General features: G+C 43.0%; 1 protein-coding gene across 1 annotated transcript in view; it reads right to left on the reverse strand.

Moving 5' to 3' along the window:
* Positions 1–23,015, reverse strand: part of mipepa (mitochondrial intermediate peptidase a) — a 141,963-nt gene that overhangs the window by 36,720 nt on the left and 82,228 nt on the right. The window contains exons 14-16 of the mRNA XM_080197342.1: positions 19,670–19,779; positions 14,865–14,939; positions 12,423–12,542 (exon numbers count right to left, since the gene is read on the reverse strand). Coding sequence (XP_080053468.1) covers positions 12,423–12,542; positions 14,865–14,939; positions 19,670–19,779 — 305 coding nt within the window. The remainder of the gene's footprint in view (positions 1–12,422; positions 12,543–14,864; positions 14,940–19,669; positions 19,780–23,015) is intronic.

Consider the following 23,015-nt stretch of genomic DNA (forward strand, 5'->3'; position numbering starts at 1 on the left):
TACCGAAGGGTGTGTTGTCTGCCTGGTGCTCAGGTCCAGGATGTCTCATCTGGGCTGCAGAGGAACCTGAAGTGGGAGGGTGAGAATCCGGTCATTGTGGTTCATGTGGGTGCCAATGACATAGGCAAAGTAGGAACTAAAGATCTGCAGAGGGAGTATGCAAAGCTGGGAATTAAATTAAAAAGCAGAACCAACAAGGTGGTTATCTCTGGATTACTACCTGAACCACATGCAGGAGAGGGGAGGGATGGTGTGCAGGGGTGGGAGAAATTACAAAATCTAAAGTGAATGAGAGGGTACAGGTGCAGGAAAATGTTGAGGAGGTCCCAGTAATAAAAGGAGTAGGGGGCATGAGAGAGGTTAGTAGTGTTTCTACAAATAAGGTCCAGTTAAAGGCTGGTAATAAAGACACTTTATCTGAATGCACAAAGCATTCAGAACAAAGTGAATGAGCTGATGGCAGAGATCAGCACAAATGGATATGATCTAGTGGCCATTACGGAAACGTGGTTGCAAGGTGACAGGGACTGGGAGCTGAATGTCCAGGGGTATCAGGTGTTTAGGAAGGATAGACGGGAGGAAAAAGGGGGTGGAGTAGCTCTGTTAATTAAGGATAATATCAGGGCGGTAGTAAGGGAAGATATAGGCTCCAAAGAGCAAAACGTGGAATCGTTGTGGGTGGAGATAAGGAATAGTAAGGGGAGGAAGACGCTGGTGGGTGTGGTGTATGGGCCTGCCCCACTTCAATAACTTTGAGGTGGGGCGGGCTATAAACAAGCAAATAATTGATGCGTGCAGAAACAGAATGGCGATAATTATGGGGGATTTTAAGCTGCATATTGATTGGATGACCCAAGTCGGACGTGGTGGGCTTAAGGAAGAGTTCTTGGAATGCTGTCGGGATAGCTTCCTTGAACGGTATGTGACGGGACCTACGAGGGAGCGAGCTATCTTAGATCTGGTGTTGTGTAATGAGGCAGGTAGAATTAGGGATCTTCTTGTGAGGGATCCTCTTGGGACGAGTGATCATAGTACGGTTGAATTTTTTATGCAGATGGAGGATGAGAAAGTAGGGTCCCAAACCTGTGTCCTCTGTTTGAACAGAGGGGAGTACGATAGGATGAGAGCGGAATTGGCAAATGTGGATTGGGGCGCAGATAGGTTGGTAGGACGGCTGAGGAACAGTGGAGGATTTTTAAGGAGATCTTTTTCGGCACTCAGCAGAAATATATTCCGATGGTAAAGGAGGACTGTAGGAGAAGGGATAACCAGCCGTGGTTATCGAAATTAAAAGCTGATGCGTTCAGAGTGGCTAAAAATAGTGGGCAATTAGAAGATTGGGAAAGATTTAAAAATCAACAAAGAATGACTAAGAAGGTGATAAAGAAAGGAAAGATAGACTATGAAGCTAAACTAGCACTAAATATAAAAAAGGACGGTAAAAGTTTTTACAAATATATAAAGAGGAGGAGGCTGGCTTGAGTGAATGTTGGACCCTTGGAAGATGAGAGGGGGGGATTTAGCAGTGGGCAATGAGGAAATGATTGAGGCTTTAAATAAGTTTTTTGCCTCGGTTTTCACAGAGGAGGACACAAATAGTTTGCCGGATATTAAAGATAGAAGGATGGTAGGAGTTGAGGGCCTAAATGTGATTCCTGTTACTACAGAGGTAGTGCTTGATAGACTAATGGGACTGAAGGTGGACAAGTCCCCAGGACCAGATGGAATGCATCCCAGGGTTCTGAAAGGAATGGCAGAGGTGATAGTGGATGCCTTAGTGATTATTTATCAAAATTCGCTGGACTCCGGGGAAGTGCCGGAAGATTGGAAAACAGCTAACGTCACGCCGCTGTTTAAAAAAGGTCGCAGACAAAAGGCAGGGAATTATAGGCCAGTTAGTTTAACGTCTGTAGTTGGAAAAATGCTAGAATCTGTCATCAAAGAAGAAATAGCGAGGCACCTAGAAAAGAATGGTTTGATCGAGCAGACGCAGCACGGATTCGTTAAGGGGAAGTCATGTTTGACGAATTTATTGGATTTCTATGAAGATGTGACTAGTGCGGTAGACAGAGGGGAACTGGTGGATGTGGTGTTACTATGATTGCCAAAAGGCATTTGATAAGGTGCCTCATAAAAGGTTGCTACATAAGGTTAGGGTGCACGGAGTTGGGGGTAAGGTGTTAGCGTGGATAGAGGATTGGCTGTCTAATAGGAAGCAGAGAGTTGGTATAATGGGTGCTATTCTGGTTGGCAACTAGTGGAGTGCCATAGGGATCGGTGCTGGGGCCTCAACTATTTACCATTCATATAGATGATCTGGTGGAGGGGGCCGAGTGTAGGGTGACAAAATTTGCTGATGACACATGAGTGGAAAAGCAAATTGCGTGGAGGGTGTGGAAAGTCTGCAGAGAGATCTGGATAGGCTGAGTGAGTGGGCGAGGACCTGGCAGATGGAGTATAATGTTAGCAAGTAAAAGGTTATCCACTTTGGCAGAAATAATAGGAGGGATTATTATTTAAAAGGCTAAAAGCTGCAGCATGCTACGATGCAGAGGGACCTGGGGGTCCTTGTGCACAAGTCGCAAAAACCCAGTCTGCAGGTGCAGCAGGTGATCAAGAAGGCGAATGGAATGTTGGCTTTTATAGCGAGGGGGATAGAATATAAAAGTAGGGAGGTTTTTCTGCAACCGTACAGGGTACTGGTAAGGCCGCAGCTGGAGTACTGTGTGCAGTTTTGGTCGCCGCACTTGTGCAAGGATATATTGGCCTTAGAGGGAGTGCAGAGGAGGTTCACTAGGCTGATACCAGAGATGAGGGGGTTGGACTATGAAGAGAGACTAAATAGACTAGGTCTGTACTCACTGGAGTTTAGAAGGATGAGGGGGGATCTTATAGAGACGTATAAGATAATGAAGGGGGTGGATAGGGTAGAGGTAGAGAGGTTCTTCCTGCTTAGAAAGGATAGAGGACCAGGTAGATAGGTTTTCGATAGACAGGGGAATTAAGGGTTATGGGGAGAAAGCGGGAAAGTGGAACTGATCCACTTCAGATCAGCCATGATCTTATTGAATGGCGGGGCAGACTCGAATGGCTAGGTGGCCTACTCCTGCTCCTATTTCTTATGTTCTTATGTTCTCAGTCCACGGTTGAACATTGCACTATGATATTCGTTGTGCAAGATTTTATGGATGAAGAAAATCAAAATTCTTTGACCAAAGTGAGTTAAAAAATAGTCACAGCCATCTAAATATTCTGTGATTTGTACTTGATAATCTGCATATTACATATCAAACGATTGTTATTTGTCCATAGTCAACATCATTAGTCATTTTGAGGCTGGTTGTGGTGTGTCCGGAGATGACTGATCAGGCCAATTCAGGCACAGAATGTCTGGGCACAGAATATCCTGGCACATATTGGACAGACTTGTGTAGACACTGTAGTTGTTGCGCTGGTGGCTCTGGATTTGCGCAGCTTGCGCTTAAGTTGTGCTTCAGCAATACACCTTGCTCTGTGAGCTTGACAGCCCTTGTGGATGAGGCAGCGCCAAGTAGGGGGGGTTTTGTGCCAACGTTTGCCAAGTGGTCGTGTCAACGTCAAGCGACTTCAAGGAGGCCTTGAGTGTGTCTTTGAAATGTTTCTTCTGCCATCCATGCGAGCATCTTCCAGCAGCGTGTTCCCCAAAAGGAGCTGCTTAGGTATGCGCTCATCTGACATACGCATGACATGACCTGCCCACCAGGACTGCACTCTCATCAGCAGCGTGTGGACTGATGATAGACTTGCTCTAGACAGAACGTCAGCGTCTGGTGCTTTGTCTTGCCATCAGACACGTAACATTCTGCGAAGACAAATCATATGGAAATGATTGAGCTGTCTTGCATGCCTTCGATACACAGTCCACGTTTCACAGGCATACAGGAGGGTAGTGAGTACCACGGCGCTGTAGACCTTCAGTTTTGTTGCTGGGCTGATTCCTCAACGTTCCTATACAATGGAATGCAGTCTACCGAAAGCAGAACTTGCCTTTGCTATTCTGCAGTTAACTTCTGTATCAATAGTCACTGCTAGACACCAGCAGAGGGTGCTGCCAAGATATGTGAACTGGTCCACTGCCTGTAGTTTCTGCCCTTTGATTGTGATTATGGGTCCTGTGTACAGTGCATGAGGAGCAGGCTGGTGCATGACTTTGGACTCACCATCAACATTAAAAAGACCGAAGTTGTCACAAGCCGCGGAAAATTTGTCCATACTGACTTGCATCTCTGGCTCTGAGCCAGTATACAGGGCGCAGTCAAAGAGGAAATCTCTCAGAACAGTCTCTTTCACTTGGGTAATAGCTTGAAGTCTCCTCAGGTTGAAGCGCTTCTCATCCACTCTGTACTTGACACTGATTCCAGCAACACTGTCCTGGAAGGTATCATTCAGCATAGCAGTAAACATCATGTTGAACAGTGGGTGCGAGCACACAGCCCTGTTTGACGCCATTGGTGACTGGGAATGCCTCACAGGATTCTCCGCCATCCAGTACTCTGGCCATCATGGAATTGGTGTACATCTGAATGAATTTGGGGGGGCAGCTGAACTTTACATGATCCTCCACAGGCTTTGTCGGCTTATACTGTCGAAGGCTTTCGCGAGGTCAACAAGTTGTGTAGAGCTCGCGATTCTGCTCCTGACACTTCTCCTGAAATTGGCACGCAGCAAAAATCAGGTCAATAGTCCCACGGCCTTTGCGGAAGCTACACTGTGACTCTGGAAGCAGACCCAGCTCCAGATGAGTGACCAGACGATTTAGCAGGACTCTTGCGAGGGTTTTTCCTGCAATGGAGAGCAGCGAGATTTCTCGGTGGTTATCACATACTTGCCAATTGCCTTTCCTTTTGTAGAGGTGTACGATGGAAGCATCTTTAAGTTCTTGGGGAATGGATCCTTGCTTCCCAAAGGACTGGAACAACTCGGTGAGCTTCTTGATAAGTGCAGGACCAGCACCTTTACAGATCTCTGCAGGAATGGCATCTGCCCCTGGGGCTTTGCCACTGGCTTGCTGGCTGACAGCTTTCGTGACTTCGGCTACTACTGGTGGGTCATCCATGTCGCTGTTGATATCAACCTGGAAAATCCTGTCTATTGACTCATCATTAATAGATGACGGTCAGTTGAGGACGGCTTCAAAGTGTTCTGCCCAGCTCTGCGGGATCTGAGCCTTCTCTATAATGAGGGTTGTACCATCTGTACTCAGGAGGGGTGGGGGGGGGAATATCCTGACAGATTGAGGTCTGTAGAGAGTGTTGAGAGCTTCATAGAACCATTTCAAGTTGTTTCTGTCAGCTTATCCCTGTATTTCATCTGCCTTGGAGCTCAGCCAGGCACCCTGCATTTTACGCAGTTTATTCTGGACTGTCCTGCAAGCACTGGTAAAAGCATTTTTCTTGGCAGCTGAAGATGGGTCATTCTGACAGGCCTGATGAAGACGGTGCTTTTCAACAAGTAGAGCCTGTATCTCAGCATTCTCATCGAACCAATCACGTTGCTTGCGGGTAGAGAGCCCGAGCATCTTCAGCATCCCTGAAGCGTCCCCAGTCGTCCTCTGCGCTGCCTGCGAGGTGTAGGTCAGCAAGTTTGATTTCTAAGTCTTCAGCCAGTGCTGAAGCTATGCCGGGGTTCTTTAGCTTGGCCGCATTGATTCTTTTCATAACCTTCCTTCCTTGTTGTTGTCTCTTGGGTCTGATATGGAGCCTCATTTTGGAGACAATGAGCCTGTGATCTGTCCAGCAGTCGGCACCACTCATGGCCTTGGTCACTCTGACATCCTGCTGGTCTTTTCTCCTGACAATGACATAGTCGATAAGATGCCAATGCTTAGAGCAGGGGTGCATCCAGGAGGTCTTGTTACGGGTAGGCAGGCGGAGGTTGTGTGCCACATCGGTCTTCATTAAGAGTAGGCCATTACAGTTACACTTGCCCACTCCATGCCTCCCAATGACTCCCTGCCAGGTTGCAGAGTCACATTCTACTCTTGCATTGTAGTCACCAAGCAAGATCAGCTTGTTGGTACTGCTCACTGCCGATAGTAGGGCTTTAATTCTTCATAGAACTTGTCTTTCATCTTGTCCAGGTTGTTCATTGCGGGGGGCACAGGCGCTGATTAGGGTGGCTTGATTTCTGTTCTGTAGTGGAAGCTGTAATGTCATAAGCCGATAGTCTACCCAAAGATGTGAACAATCAAGTTTCCGAACAAGGTGACTCCTGACGGCGAATCCAACCCCAGCATCACGACGCTCATTGCTGCTGCGACCACTCCAGAAAAAAGTGTATCCACCTCCAGTTTCAGTCAACTGACCTACGTTGGCAAGACGAGTTTTGCTCAGGGCTGCAATGTCAATGTTGTATCTTGCAAGCTCTCTGGCAACTAAGGCTGTTCTTCTTTCTGGTCTGTCTACTGTAAGGTTGTCCAAAAGCATGCACAAGTTCCAAGTGCCAATGGTGAGCAGGGTCACCTTGTGTTTTATTTTGTTTGCTCGACCTCAAGATGGGATCCCCGCCAGTCATGGTAAACTGGCCAGTGTGTAGCGAAGCAGGCAATGTTTAGGGCACCTTTTCTAGCCCCGTCCTCATTTTACGGAGGTGAGCAGTGCATTCCTGAAGAGGACTGCTCCAGGTAGACGCCGAGTTCCACTGCTGCTTCGGTCAGCGGAAAATGACCATTAGACCTGAGCCACCTGCGTGCACGTCCGTGACTACAGCTCCCAGTGTATCCACACGTGCTGCTCCGTCACAAGACTTCAAGGGTTGAACAGGACACTGATGATGATGATGATGGTGGTGGTGGTGTCGAAACTAGCACTTGATTTGGATTAAAGTGAGGGAGATTTGCGCAGCGTCAGCCTCACTCTCTCTTCCCAATTCCCATCTAGATCTAGTGGCAAGACAAGAGTCAAGACGGCTGGAGGTGGGACTAGGCACAGTGGATGACCAGGATGTCTTCTGTGTCTTGTCCTGCTCTTCGTGTTCCACAATGCTTGCAGAGGCTGCCTTCTTGAACGTTGGACCTTCCATTCCATTGGACCATCCGCTCAATCCGCCAGACTCTGTCTTCACATGCTGGGACAGGCATCTCCCTATCTCACTGAGGGTTGAGATCCTTCGGCTACTTAAACCACCTGGTTTAGCCGGCTTGTCGAGGCTGTTGCCAGGGGTGTGGCTGCTGTCACATGCAAACAGCTGCGGGGAGCCACAGGTGAGAGCTGAGTGCCAGGTGGGAACAAAGGATGGACAAACCGCCCTGAAAGGACGCGACATGTTCCCCCACCAGAGATATTACCCCTCCTTGACACCCCATACATGCCCATTCAAAGGATTATAGATGCAATGAAGATCAGTCACATTTGGCATGCATCACTTTAGTAGCACCTGGAGGATAATCAGCTAATTAATGGGAAGAAGTGGGTTCTTGAACATTTCTAAAGTGTTTTAAATGTCATCAACCAAAAGTATCTCACACTCAACCTTACATAAATGCTGGTGTCCAGCCAGTTTATTTCACTGGTTCAACAGACAATAATTATCCGAGTGACAGTAAGAAGCAGCTCAGTGCACTGTACCCAATAAAGATAATGTGCTCCATCAATCTTGTAAATCTAGTGCTGAAGGCAGCATTTGACTATGCATGACACCAGGAAGCCTTAGTAAAACTTGGTGTCAACTGGAGTCAATGAGAAACCATCCAATGACTGAGCCATACTTGACAGAAAGGGAAATGTTGTGCTTATTGGAAGCCAAGCATCACAACCATAAGAGTCCCTTACACCATGTACTTGGACCAAATAACTTCAGCTGCTTCACCAATAACATTCTCTCCATTTTATGTTCAGAAACAGAATTGACCAGTCACAATTTTTTGCTGATCAGTTTCATTCACAACTCTTCAAATAATAAGTCAATCCTTACCAATGTGCAAATAGGACCTGGACAACATAAGGTTTGGATTATGCTACACATTTAAGAGTAATATCAGTTGCGACATGAAAAGAGCCCAACCAATTTTGCTAAGTTTGCCTAATGGTTTAGTTAATATGATTGAAAGTTCTAGCTTTCTATACAGAAACTGAATTTTAAATGCCAGTTTAGTGCGAAAAGCTCTGGTAAACATGTCGAGACTGGCAAACCGTACAGACTTAGGTTATTACAATTCAAAAGGTAACTTTTGCTTATAGGATAAAGTCAGTGAGAATCAAAACGGCAGGTGGGTCCTACTTAGCTAAGGAACTGGAGAACTGACAGATGCAATTATTCCAATAGAAGGGGCAAGGTGGTTCCCCAGAATTAAGGGAAGCTCCAAAATAAAATGATTATAAAATTTGCATAAAACTAATGAAACAGACATCCAGGGAAGGAATATGCCACTGTTACTTGATGTAGCCTACAAATGACTCCATTCCCTACATTATTCAAGTGACTCTTAATGCCCTCGTGCCTTATCAGTGTAGCTCACATGCCAGGCTTTTAAACATGTAATTCAATTCACAATTTGTAATTATGGGATTTAATTTTGTGATCCCTGTTTTCAGTCTGATAAGTAAGAAATGCACAATTTGTTTTTGTAGATGTATTTTAAAAGTCGGCAAAAAAATCCTGCTGGTACAAGAATATAATGGACCAACATCACTATAAAATATCATATTTTTTGTCTTTATAAAGGCTCCTCAATAGTTGTGCCACTGTGAAACTGAACAAACAATACAACTAAGTGAGTCACTTTGAGTGCTCATCACTCCACATCTACTCATTGCCTGGTATCTTCTACCTATCTGCCTACACTATATTTTACCCATTCTGTATGTTATTGGCAACAGATGCATCTTTGTATTACCTTTGCTTCTGTGCTGTACCAGGCATTAAACAAAGTTTGTGACTGTGAACCTTGTGCACCTTCCACATACAAATGCTGAAAAAATATGTAGTGCCAAAATAAACACTGGAGGGAAAACAATGTTTAGATATGCGGTGGACTAGATTCAATGTAACAGCAGTAAAATACATCAGTTACAAAAGAATGCAGCAAAAGGTGCTTAGATATTCACATTCCTCAACATTGCAAAGTTGACAGCTGTTTGAATACAGAGAACAGGTCTAATTAAATTTCAGTAAAAGCCTTCGTTTCATATATCTCACCCAGAAGCAAAATCTGTCAACTATACTGCTGTCTCACAGCACCAGGGGCTAAGGTTCAATTCCCAGCTTGGATCACAGTCTGTCTCTGTCCGTGTGGGTTTCCTCCGGGTGCTCCAATTTCCTCCCACAGTCCAAAAGACATGCTTGTTAGGTGCACTGGCCATGCTAAATTCTCCCTCAGTGTACCCAAACAGGCACCGGAGTGTGGCGACTAGGGGATTTTTCACAGTAACTTCATTGCAGTGTTAATGTAAGCCTACTTGTGACACTAATAAATAAACTTTTAAAAAAAATTAATCCGAATGCATTGAAATTACAGCAGGGAAGAGAAGGAAGACTAAACCTAATGAATGAATATCTTAAGAAAAATATTTAATAACTTAATTATCATACTTCGAATGTATCACAAATATCACATCACTGTTTCAGTATTTCAGAAACATTTCAGAATGTTTAAGATGTATTTTAAATTTACTGTCACAATTTTACCATTTTGTAAATGTTTCATTAGAATGCAACTATTTATTGATTTCTATAGAATGAACAAGCACACCATGATACAACATGATAGAACTTCCTAATATAATTCAATTATTAAAAGGTTAAAATTAACAGCAACGTATTTTAAATAGGGGAACAAAAGTGTGCATCAATTATTAGGAAGAAGTCATATGAGTGCAATGATAACAAGAAGGGTGCGATGGGTGCAGCCATGTTCCCCAGCAAGGTCACCACAGAAAGCAGTCATTGGTCCTGATGAAATGCCTGCTGGCCGTGGCCACCTCCTGCATCACCGATCTCTGAGGACTGTTCCCCAGGCATGCCTTTAGCACCCAATATCTGAAGGGTAGTTGTTCTTATTGTCTACTTCACACACACTAGAGGTCGTGGAGAGAAACCCGTCACCCCCTCATCCCTCTAGTACACTCACAGAGGTGATATTCTGGGCAGCAGTCTCTCTGGAATTCTCTTCTTGAAGTAGGTGGAAGCAGAGTTTCTGAATACTTTATTGTCACTGGATTAGTAATACTGAGGCTCTGGAGGCATTGGTTCAGATCCCACCATGGCAGCTAGTGGAGTTCAAATTCAATTAATAAAATCTGAAAATATGAAAAGCTAGTCTCAGTGCTGGTGGCTCAGAGGTTCTGTAAAAAGCCATCTAGTTCATTAATGTCCCTTTAGGGAAAGAAATCTTCTGCCCTTACCGGATCTGGTCTACGTGACTCCAAATCCACAGCAATGTAGTTGACTCTTAACTTTTGGAATGAATGGGGCAGTAGGGTAGAACAAGGGTTAGTACTGCTACCTCAAAGCGCAAGGGACCCGAGTTTGATTCTGGCCTTGGGTCACAGTGTGAAGTTTGAATGTTCTCTGCGTCTATTTGGGTTTCCTCCGGGTGTTCCATTTCCTCCCGCAGTCCAAAGATGTGCAAGTTAGGTGGTTTGTTTATGCTAAATTGCCCCTAAGAATCCAAAGGTATGTAGGTTAGATGGATCAATCATGGTATATGCACAGGTTTATGGGGATGGGCAGAGCGAAGGGCCTGGGTGGGATGCTGTTTCGGGGAGTCACTACAGACTCGACTGGCCGAATGGCCTCTTTCTGTACTGGAAGGATTTTGTGGTTTTGTGGATAACAAAAAATAATCCAATACGTACAAGAATGCTGTAATCACAGAAAAAAGAGATTCGAGAAAGGAGTGATGGTAAATAGGTAACTCGTAGATGTTGTGGAGGTTACTTAAACTTAGCTAACTGAAGGGGATGGCCCAGTTTGGTCTGTGCTTTACACCATTACGTTTTTACATCCTCTGGAATAAACTCAAATTCACAATGGGAGATCAAAGTTTCTAAGAAAAGCTGACTGAATATGCTGCAATGAGTAAAATATGAAACAGAGAATTCAGGAACTCTATATCCAATGGTTTACTTCCTCTGCATGAAATAAGTACATCAAGGTCACAGAATACTGAATTTCCAAACCTTTCACTGTGCTGAAATTAATCACATGGAAAAATATTGTTTTAACATATGGACACACTAAGTCAATGTATTTGGGAAGATCTTGACTTAGTTACTTTGACATTTATTGTGAACATCAACAAATTAAGCAACCTCGAGTCCTGCAGACTCAAAAATATTAGCGGCAAATGTATGCACGTTAGGGGCAGGACTTTGGATCCTCTTCAGGGGCAGGGGAAAGCGGCTTTTGTGCATGTGGAGTGGGGGGAGGGTGGTGAGAATCATGCATGCAAAAGTGGGAGTCAGCAATCACACACAGGCACAGTGACCTTGTATACAGAGGACAATGATTGCGGAAGAATGGGGTTGGTTAACAGTTTCACTTACGAAGCCAAGGCAGAGGAGGGGTATGTTGCAAGGCTCAGGAATTCAGCATTAAAGCTGGGATAGAGAAAGAAATATGGGGTACAAGGCCTGCTTAAAATCCTGTCTCCATTCAAACTGGAAGCGGTTGGTTGTAAGGTGGGTTCATTTTAGGTTTCAGGTTATTTTTTAGGTTTTTACTTACCACTTGACCTAAGACCACCTTTTATGGTTCAAAAATGTCCCCAAAACTATAAACAGAATTTTTTCTACTCAAAAATAATCTTAGTTTGCATGCATCCACTTAGGAGTATTGGTTTTAATGGCACGCTCAATAAATAGGTACATCCAAGGTCACTAAAATACTTCGTTATTTCATTAAGAAATAAATTGCTTTATGCAAATGCTTAGGGGATTTCCCTCCAGAAAGGCAACAGATTAAAAATGCTTATTTTTGACAAAAGAATATTTTGCTGCATCAGAGCTCAAATTTCAGACTAAATGAAAACAAACTGATTTGGGCTAAGATAAAAAATGCCAGGTTTAAACTTTTATATGCAATCCATACAAAATCACAATACAAGTTTAATGCAGACTTGGTTTATTTTATTAGTGTTACAAGTAGGCTTACATTGACTCTGCAATGAAGTTATTGCGAAAATCCCCCAGTCGCCAAACTCCAGAGGCTATTCGAGTACAGAGAGAACTTAGCATGGCCAATGCAGCCAGCACGTCTTTCGAACTGTGGGAGGAAACCGGAGCACCCAGAGGAAACCCTTGCAGACACAGGGAGAACGTGCAGACTCCAGACAGACTGTGACCCAAGCCAGGGATTGAACTTAGCAACAGTGCTAACCACTGTGCCACCATGCCAAAATACGTCATTTCTGATTTAAAGATAATCCAATATTAACAAAGTCTTACCGTGTTTGGTACATAGGGCAGGCCATAAAATTTTTCCTGGGTTTCTTTCAGTATCTCGGTTGTTGATTTTGGTAAAGGGTACTTTCCATGGTAGATTTGATCCAAGACCGAATAGAAGATCTAATTTAAAAGGAAACCTTTTAGTGCTTGATTTGTATCCTGCCCAATTCTGGCATTTCTATTTCAAAGAAATATTGCATGAATAGCACAGTGAGGGTGTGGGGTTGGGATCCAGATTTATTCAGACATCAGGTTTTAGGCCCCACTTTTAAAATCCAGCTCAAAGAGTTCAAAAAGGGATAGAGATTGGTCAAGTGAGTGGACAAAAATTGGAGAGCTGGAGCAAAATGTGGGAAAAAGTGAGATTTAGCACACTGTATGAAAAACTGAAAAGTAAATATTATCTAATTAGAGAAGGACTACAAAATTCTGCAGCTCAGAGGGATCTGGATATCGTTGTACATGAAATACAACTTGTTTCCACACAAATACAGCAAGTAATTATTTAGCAAGAGAAATGGAATTTGGTTTTTACTGCAATGGGATCTATTGCAAAGGGGATTTTTTTGTATTCATTCATGGGATTTGGGCGTCACTGGTGAAGCCATTTATTACCCATCCCTAATTGCCCCGGAAAAGGTGGGGGTGAGCTGCCATCTTCAACCGCTGTGGAACACCCACAATGTTGTTAGGAAGGGAATTCCAGGATTGCAAAGTTTTGTTACAAAGTACATGGTGTTGGTGAGACCACACCCAGAGTGCTGCATACAGCTTTGGTCTCCTTGTTTAAGGAATTGCTTATTTACATTGCAAGCAGTTCAGAAGAAGGTTCACGAGGCTGATTTTCATAAGACAGTTCCTTCATCCCAGGAAAAGGTTGAGCAGGTGGGGTCTATTCTCATTGGAGTTAAGTTTCTGAGGGGCTTGACATGGTAGATGGTAAGAGAACGTATCCTCTCCTGGAGAAGTCTAGAACTAGGGGGAAATTTTAACATAAGACGTCACTTCTTTAGAACGGAGAAGAGAAGGAATTTCTTTTCTCCAAGGGTCATTAATATTTGGAATTCACTTTCCCACAAAGCTATGAAGGCTAAGTCATTGAATATTTTCAAGGCCAAGATAAACATTTTCTTGAATTAGAGGGGAGTCAAGCGTTATGGGCAGCAGGCATGAAAGCAGAAAAGAAAGATCAGATCAGCCATGATCTTATTGAATGGCATAGCAGGCTTCATGTGCCATGTGGTCTATTCCTGTTTCTATTTCTCTTATGTTCTTATGTCCCGCAAACCAAGTGCTGTAGATAAACTGTAAATATTAAATCAAAGATCAACAATTTTTTGTCAATCTAAAGATAAAGAAATTTGGGGCAAAGGTGACTGTACAGGATTAGATCACAGATCGGCCATAATCTCACTGAAAGACAGAAGAGGCTGAGGGGCTAAGTGACCTACTCATGTTCTTATGTTCCTAAGGTGCCCCCTGTTGTACATTATTGCAGAGAGAGAGTAGATACATGGTAACCTCTTAAGCATCTTCCAAAAGTGCCCTTCAATCTAAACTGTGATGTGTAGGTCCACCAGGGAGAACAGTTTTTTTTCCTCCCGTGATTGCCATTTAATTTCTTTCCTGAAAGCACAAATATGTAACTTGATGCCAATTGTCTGCTAGCATAACAACATACCAGATCACTAGCTTATTGCCCCCAATTCATTTTATCATGTTTATTGAAGCTAGGGTGAGAGAAATAAAAGTTTATCCCTCTCCCCAGTAATATCACATTCACATTATAATGTCCCTCCTGTGATTGGGTTTATTAACACTGCGATAACAGGCACAATGAGGCAATAAATAACATTTCTGGTTTTTCAAATACAGCCACATCCCAAATCATTTTAAATAAAAAGGAGAGTTCTAAATATATCAAGATTGAGAAGTGCTAGTCCATAGAACTGGAGATCTTGTGGCACAGTGGTTCACAGCCCTGCCTCTGAGCCTGAAGCTCCAGGCTCAAGTCCCAGTTGAAGATTTGATGGCCACAGAAGGTGCATTCATAATTGTGGTCAAATTATATCCTTTCAATATACCTTCAACAGACAGTAAAAGCAGGTTAGTCTCTTGGTTAGTGTTGCTTGATATGCAGTAATGCCCCTCAAGCTATAGCCCTAGCAATAGGCCATTGATCTGTTCCAGGAAAAGCTAGCTACAAAAACAGATGTAACCATGAGCTTTGTCTGGTTCATGTGCCATTGGGCATGGGAATTAAAGAAAGAACATTTATGAAATCAAGGTTCATCACACTTGCGCAGAAGTTTTAATTCTGCCAAGAGAACTAGTGCTGATTGTTTTCTGATTAATCAAATATTGGCATTCAATCATTATAGTTCAGGTTAGGATTTGTATGAAAGCTTTAATCAGAGATAATGCAGCTGTATGTTTACCTACCTGAAGTTGCAGATCTGCAGCAGCACAAACCTTCTTAGATTCACAGAGCCGGGAAACCATATTCTGAGGTAATGGCTGAAATAGTATTCGAGAAATGCACGATATTTATTCGTCTCAATTCTCCTAGGAGAATTAATCCTTGTTTTCTTTTAAATAAAACATTCATATTGCTATCTTATTAATTCATACTCCTGTCTCTTGATTGCTTTGCACAATATACTGGAAGGTTAAAACCTTTCCTGGTTGACTCCCAAATATAAAAGTGCGGATACTGCCATTGCCAAGCCAACACCTAAACAACTCTAAAATGCACACATTGGCAACTAGTGTTGAATTGTGAACCAATGTATGAAAGAAAATCACATTTGTTGAACGCAATTTAAAAATAAATGTATTATTCTATTTCAGCTCATCATAGAAATTTGTTGAAGGGCATAGAATTCAGAGAATGAGATACAAATATTTTTGGAACTTTAGAAGAACTATACATTACAGCTGATAGGTTATATATAGTCAATTAAAATGATGTTGTAACCTAGTTAATGAAGTACAAACTCCAGTAACATTAGTGTTGCTGTTGTGCTGATGAGATAAAATGGGTCTTTTCCTGTCCAAGGCAAAACCAAACTGCTTGCTAATTCTGCCCCTATTTGACTCAGATCTGCTTCTGACCTCCTATCCTCACTGTCAAAGCTGCTTAATTCCACCTCAATAAAACTGCCTCATCTTCCTCAGACTCAGCTTATCTGCTTTTGAAGCCCACATCCAGATGTTTGCTAATTCTAGTTTTACAATTCCAAAGCTCTTGGCCAGCCTCTGTTTGCAACCTTGCATCTTCCATAGGCTTGAGCTCAACTGTGCTCTGAATCAAAACAAGTCCCACTTACCTATCACCCCCCTCATGATTGCTGATCTACAGTGACTCCCAGTCCAGCCACACCTTGACTTTAAAATTCCTCTATGACCGCACCCACTCCATACCTCTACAACTTCTTACACCTCACAACCTTCCTAGATATCTACATTCCATAAACTCTGGCCACAAAATCAGTTTTTTTCTTCTCTCCAACAATGGCAGTCATGCCTTCAGTTGCTTAGATCCTAAGCTCTGAAGTCCCTTTCCTAAATCACACTGCCTCTTTCTACGAGGCTCCTTAAAACCTACCTCTGACCAAGCTTCTTGTCACCTGACTCAAGATCTGTGTGGCTCCATATCAAATTTTGTTTGATAACTTTCCTGTGAAGGTGAACTCCGTGTTAAAGGCACTTATAAATGCAACTCAGTTTTATAGCCAAACTTGTTGTACAGTCTGTTTTTCCACATTGTTTATGAATTCTCACTTGGTTATAGTTCAGACTGGTTGCTCAACCATGTGAAACTATTGCAGCAACATATTTTCCTGTTTCCCTGAAGTAGATTTTAATCCTTTGGTTGTTTATACCTCCAAATTAAGAAACTGATATAATTTAAATACATGTCTAACTTTCTAAACCTGGGAAGCCTGGAGAAAGTGGCAGTGTAGTACAGAATACCAATGGTGGAATTTTCCAGTCCTTCCTGCCAGTGGGAAATTCCAGGCCCACTGAAGGTGAACTCCTGTAGTAGTTGGTTCCCAGCGACATGGCCGGTGAGCAATGCAAATGGCCACTGATTGACATTGGTGGGACTAGGAGATCATGCGAGTGATCATTGGCAAACCACCTCTGCCGCCACAAAATCCACTGCGGGGGGACTGGAAAATCCCAGCCTAAGACTGAAAACTGTATAAAACAGGATAAATAGACAGCTGACTTGGGATTTAAGAATCGAGAAAGTGAAAGCTGAGAGTGATAAGGAATTCCAGTTTCAAGATTCCAGAAAAGAGAGAGTTATTAGAGTAATATAACTGACTGTGCTGAAAATTCTCATTTATTTTCTATACAATGAGATAACAGAGCAATCATCAGCCTAAGCTACATACATATCACCTAATCACCCTATTCTAATCAAAATAGTCAAACATTTTCCAGTGCTATTCAAAATAGCCACAATAATAGTTAATTTATTTGCTGGTGCAGGAGAAAATCTCGCTCCTGCCTTCTGACAATCTGACACAACCCAACTGAATTTGTAGGCATATGTGCCATTATAAGAATTCACCATCAGGCCTTGTGATAGCTGGCACATTAAAAAAAGTTACCGATAATGTTCCTGGCTTCCCAAAGTACAACCACATTCCAAAATGGGAAATAAAATGCAATTTCACAAAAACAATTCCATGTACGAATGTGAATTAAGTGCATACCCAATCCAAGAAGCAATACCTATACCTAAGCTCTAGAAAATAGCGAGGGGCACAGATCAGCTAGATAGTCAGTATCTTTTCCCAAAGTAGGAGAGTCTAAATCTAGAGGGCACAGGTTTAAAGAGAGATGGGAGAAGGTGTCCAGAGAGGCAATTTTTTCACACAGAGGGTGGGGAGTGTCTGGAACAAGCTGCCAGAGGTAGTAGTAGAGACGGGTACAATTCTGTCTTTTAAAAAGCGTTTAGAGAGTTACATGGGTAGAATGCGTGTAGAGAGATATAGGCCAAATGCAGGCTGGTGGGACTAGCTTAGGAGTTTTAAAACAAGGACAGCATGGACAAGTTGGGCCGAAGGGCCAGTTTCCAAGCTATAAACCTCTAATCCATGTTTACTTATCAGCAAAAGAAAACCAAACTATTTAATTTCTGAACAGTTAGAAAATAAAAATCTACAGCCAGTTACTTGTGTAATTTTTGCTTACGCAAAATACAAATTTTACATATTTACAACACAGCTGCAGAGTGAGTTACAGATTTACACAATAGATTTGTCCACATGGCAATTTACAGAATTTGGTTATTTTGTTGGGAAATGATGATCAGCCTTTTCCTCCCGTGGAGGTAAAACTGGGAGCGGGAGTAAGCTCCAAACAGATAACCATAAATTCAGCATAGCAAAATACATTTGGGACTGGCGGGAAAAGAACAATGATGCGAAAAACATTTACGCTAGAACACCTGCATTCACAAGATAAAAAGGATTTAAGGAGCATTACTAAAAAAGACAAGTATCAGCAATAAAAATTCTGGAATCACATTTATGTAGAAACATCACAGTAATTAAATGATTAATAAGGCTGGAGGCAAAAAAAAAACAGAAAGCAAGTCACCACAAACTGAACTTCATGCAGCAATTAACCACTTAAGTACCAACATTCCCTTGCAGAAAACAATGAGCTAGCTGGCAACTTTGCGATTACGAAGTGCTTGTATTTCCACAGCATCTATGATTCATAATTTTTGTTTCATTGTTCAAACTATTTTAAAGTTTTAAAGTTTATTTATTAGTATCATAAGTAGGCTTACATTAACACTGCAATGAAGTTACTGTGAAAATCCCTTAGTCGCCACAGTCTGACGCCTGTTTGGATACACCGAGGGAGAATTTAGCATGGCCAGCGCACCTAACTAGTGTGTCTTTTGTACACAGTGAGAGGAAACTGCAGCACCTGGAGGAAACCCAAGCAAACACAGGGAGAACGTACATACTCCGCACAGAGTTACCCAAGCCAGGAATCAAACCCAGGTCCCTGGTGCTGTGAGGCAGATTGGCTCAGTCATGTAATAAAAGACTGGCATTTAAATAACACCATTCACGGCCACTGGGCAGCTCAAAGCACTTTACGCCCAATTAAGTTAGTTTGAAGGGTTGGCAGTTCAAATGTTGGAAATGCAGGGACAAATCTGTATATAATCAGATTCCACAAATAGCAATGTGACAATGATCCGAAAATCTGTCTTTTTTGTGATGTTGACTGAAGAAGCAATATTGGCCAGCAGACCAAGGATACTTCCACTGATTTTATTCAAAATTGTGTCATGGGATCTTTTGACATCTACCTGAGAGCAAGTGGCCTCTGAAATGCGTCAGCAAGCCACTTAGTTTAAGGCCAATTAGGGATGGGCACTGGCACCAGTAACACCTACATCCCATGAATGAATAAAGAAAAATCTCAGAAAAGTTCAATGTGAATTATGTACACGTGTGAGACAGAGATTATAATTTTTAATATCTGAAACAGAATGAGAAAGACAGATAGATTCCTGCACCTTTAGCAAAATAAAATTCCACAACTTTCCCCTAACCAAATTGAGGCACTTGTATTTGTAGCTTTACATGAACATGGGAACCTTGCACGGTCTGCCAGTTATCCAATAACCTCAATTTCTCACAAGACAGTATCTTGCTTTGTAGAATTTTGCATACCATGAAAAGTGCTTATGGCATAACCAGTCTTTGTACTGGTATTAGATAGAAGATATGTATATTAGACATGTAGACATTAGAGAAAACGTTGGAGTTCTGCCAAGTCAGAAAGTTTCATCCTCATCTTTAAAAATTCCATGACTTTTCAAATACTTTGGAATTTGTTTGGAAATTTCCATGACTTCGCCAGTGTTGAAAAAGTCATTTTATAAATTCCAAGATTTTCTAGGTTTTCCATGAGCCAGGCAACCTGGACAAGGCTAGAGAAAGAACAACTATCACAGGCCCAGAGAGAGGGGCTGTGGTGCATGAAAAGAAGGGCCCACACAATATGCTATGCATAGACCCACCATCCAAAATAAAAGCTATTTATGATGATTTTCTTTAGATAATATCAAGGCTGTGATTGACAATGATTGTTTGAACCTTTACATTATATCACTGCCTGATAATCAATTTTGTGTTCCTTTGGTTATTTTCCATGGAATATTATTGAAGCACTGGAATAGGAGTCACACTAAATAATGTGTTTACCTGTCCTGTCTGGTAATGTCTTGCAAACTGCTTCACTACACGGTAGTCACTGGCAAAGTATTCCATTAAAATTGAAGGAACTTCTGCAAAATCAGTTGGACATCTTGTACCTGAAAATAAGAAAAATACTGTCTTCCATGGGAAATTTGGTTTTCAGATTAGAACATAAAATAAATGAAATAATCAAACATTGCTGAAAAATCCAACTGGAATGAAGCCTGCAATTATAAACAAAGCTGATTTAAGTATTATTGACAAAGGTAGTGTATTACCACTTAGAGAAAGCACACACATCTTACATGACTGGATTATTGGAACACATTAAGTGTTACAAAAACAAAGGTAGTTCTAAGGGATTTATATATGTATGGGTTAAATATTAGGAATAAGATATAGTTTGGAGTGGGTTCAATGTTATACTTTGGTTCTGGAAAGATAAAATCTATAGTTAGATTCCTCTTGGGCAAAGATGTTTGTATAAAGATGTTAATATAAAAAAGGATAGCAAGAGTTTTTATAAATATATAAAAAGGAAGAGGCTGGCTAGGGTGAACGTTGGACCCTTAGAGGATGAGAGGGGGGACTTAGTGGTAGGGGATGGGGAAATGGCTGAGGCCTTGAATAACTTTTTTGTTTCGGTCTTCACAGAGGAGAACGTGAATAATTTGCTGGGTGTTAGCGATGGAAAAATGGTAGGACAGGAGGGTCTCAATGACATTATTGTAACTAGAGAGGCGGTGCTCGACAGACTGGAGGGACTAATTGTGGACAAGTCCCCAGGACCGGATGGAATGCATCCAAGGGTTCTGAAAGAAACGGCGGAGTTGATGGTGGATGCCTTGGTGGTTATTTTCCAAACGTCACTGGATTCCGGGGAAGTGCCGGAAGATTGGAAAACGGCTAATGTTACGCCGTTGTTTAAGAAGGGTGGCAGGCAAAAGGCAGGGAATTATAGGCCGGTTAGTTTAACGTCTGTTGTAGGTAAAATGTTAGAATCCGTCATCAAGGAGGAAATAGCGAGGCATCTTGAGGGGAATTGCTTGATAGAGCAGACGCAGCACGGTTTCGTTAAGGGGAAGTCGTGTCTGACAAATTTACTGGAGTTCTATGAGGATGTGTCTAGGGCGGTGGATAGAGGAGAGCCAGTGGATGTGGTCTTTCTTGATTTTCAGAAGGCGTTTGACAAAGTACCTCACAAGAGGTTATTGCAGAAGGTAAGGGGGCATGGAGTTGGGGATAGGGTGTTAGCGTGGATAGAGGACTGGTTGTCAAATAGGAGGCAGAGAGTGGGGGTCAATGGGTGCTATTCGGATTGGCGGTTGGTGACTAGTGGAGTACCCCAGGGGTCGGTGCTGGGGCCTCAGCTATTTACCATTTACACAGATGATCTGGAGGAGAGAACCGAGTGTACGGTGTCGAAATTTGCTGATGACACCAAGATTGGTGGAACGGCAAATTGCGCGGAGGGTGTGGAGAGTCTGCAGAAGGATCTAGATAGGCTGGGCGAATGGGCCAGGAAATGGCAAATGGAATTTAATGTTGGCAAGTGTGAGGTGGTCCACTTTGGTAGGAATAATGGTAGGAAGGACTATTACTTACGGGGCGAAAAACTGCAGCAGGCGACGGTGCAGAGGGACCTCAGGGTCCTTGTGCATGAGTCGCAAAAACCCAGCCTACAGGTGCAGCAGGCGGTCAGGAAGGCTAATGGGATGCTGGCCTTCATAGTGAGGGGGATTGAATATAAAAGTAGGGAGGTCTTGCTGCAGCTGTATAGGGCACTGGTGAGGCCGCAACTGGAGTACTGTGTGCAGTTTTGGTCGCCGCACTTACGCAAGGATATTTTGGCCTTGGAGGGAGTGCAGAGGAGGTTTACTAGGCTGATACCGGAGTTGAGGGGGTTGAGCTATGAGGAGAGGCTGAATAAACTAGGCTTGTACTCGTTAGAGTTTAGAAGAATGAGGGGAGATCTCATTGAGACATATAAGATGATGAATGGGATGGATAGGATAGAGGTGGAGAGACTCTTCCCGCTCAGAAAGGACAGTAGGACTAGGGGGCACAGCCTCAAGATAAAGGGGGGGTGGTTTAGAACGGAGTTGAGGAGGAACTTCTTCACTCAAAGGGTGGTGAATCTCTGGAATTCTCTGCCCGTTGAAGTGGTGGAGGCTGCCTCGCTAAATATTTTTAACACGCGGGTTGATGGGTTTTTGATAAGCGAGGGGATTAAGGGTTATGGGGAGAGGACGGGAAAGTGGAACTGAGCCACGACAGATCAGCCATGATCTTATTGAATGGCGGGGCAGGCTCGAAGGGCTAGATGGCCTACTCCTGCTCCTATTTCTTATGTTCTTATGTGTGAGCGCTCGTTCCAATTCCAACTGTGATTCTGGTTTACTTAGAGAAGGCTACGGCTTGAAGAGTAAATAAACTAGCTTTTTATATTCATTCATGGGACATGGGCGTCACTGGTTGGCCAGCATTTGCTACTCATCCCTGGTTACTCTTGAGCTTGTGTTAGTGAGCTGCCTTTTTGAAATGTTGCAGTCCATGTTCTGTACGTTCACCCACAATGCCGTTAGGAATGGAATTCCAGGATTTTGACCCAGCAACTGCAAAGGAATATCGATATATTTCCAAGGCAGAATGGCGAGTGGCTCGGAGGGGTACCTGCAGATAGTGGTGTTCCCATTTATCTGATCCCTTGCCCTTCTAGATGGAAGTGGTCATGGGTTTGGAAGGTGTTGTCTAAGGATCTTTGGTGAATTGCTGCAGCGCATCTTGTAGAAAGTACACACTGCTGCTACTGAGCATCAGTGCTAGGGGAATTGAATGTTTGCAATGTGGTGCCAATCATACAGGCTGCTTTGCCCTGGATGGTGTCAAGCTTCATGAGTGTTGTTGGAGCTGCACCCAGGCACATAGGGAGTATTCCATCACACTCTTGACTTGTGTCTTGTAGATAATGGATAGGCTTTAGGGAGTAAGGAGATGAGTTACTCGCCGCAGTATTCCTAGCCTCTGAGCTGTCCTTGTAGCCAGTGTTTATGTGATGAGTCCAGTTGAGCTTCTGGTCAATGGTAACCCCAAGGATGTTGACAGAGGGGGAATTCAGTGATAGTTACACCATTGAATGTCAAGTGGGGGTGGTTAGAGTATCTCTTGTTGGTGATGGTCATTGCCTGGCATTTGTGTGGTGTGAATGTTACTTGCCACTTGTCAGCCCAAGCCTGATATTGTCCAGATCATGTTGCATTTGAACACGGACTGCTTCAGTATCTGGGGAGTCGTGAATGGTGCTGAAAACTGTGCAATCATCGGCGAACATTCCCAGAACTGACCTTATGAC

The sequence above is a fragment of the Carcharhinus amblyrhynchos genome, chromosome 10 (assembly GCF_965287045.1).
Source record: "Carcharhinus amblyrhynchos chromosome 10, sCarAmb.v2.hapA, whole genome shotgun sequence".
NCBI lineage: Eukaryota > Metazoa > Chordata > Chondrichthyes > Carcharhiniformes > Carcharhinidae > Carcharhinus > Carcharhinus amblyrhynchos.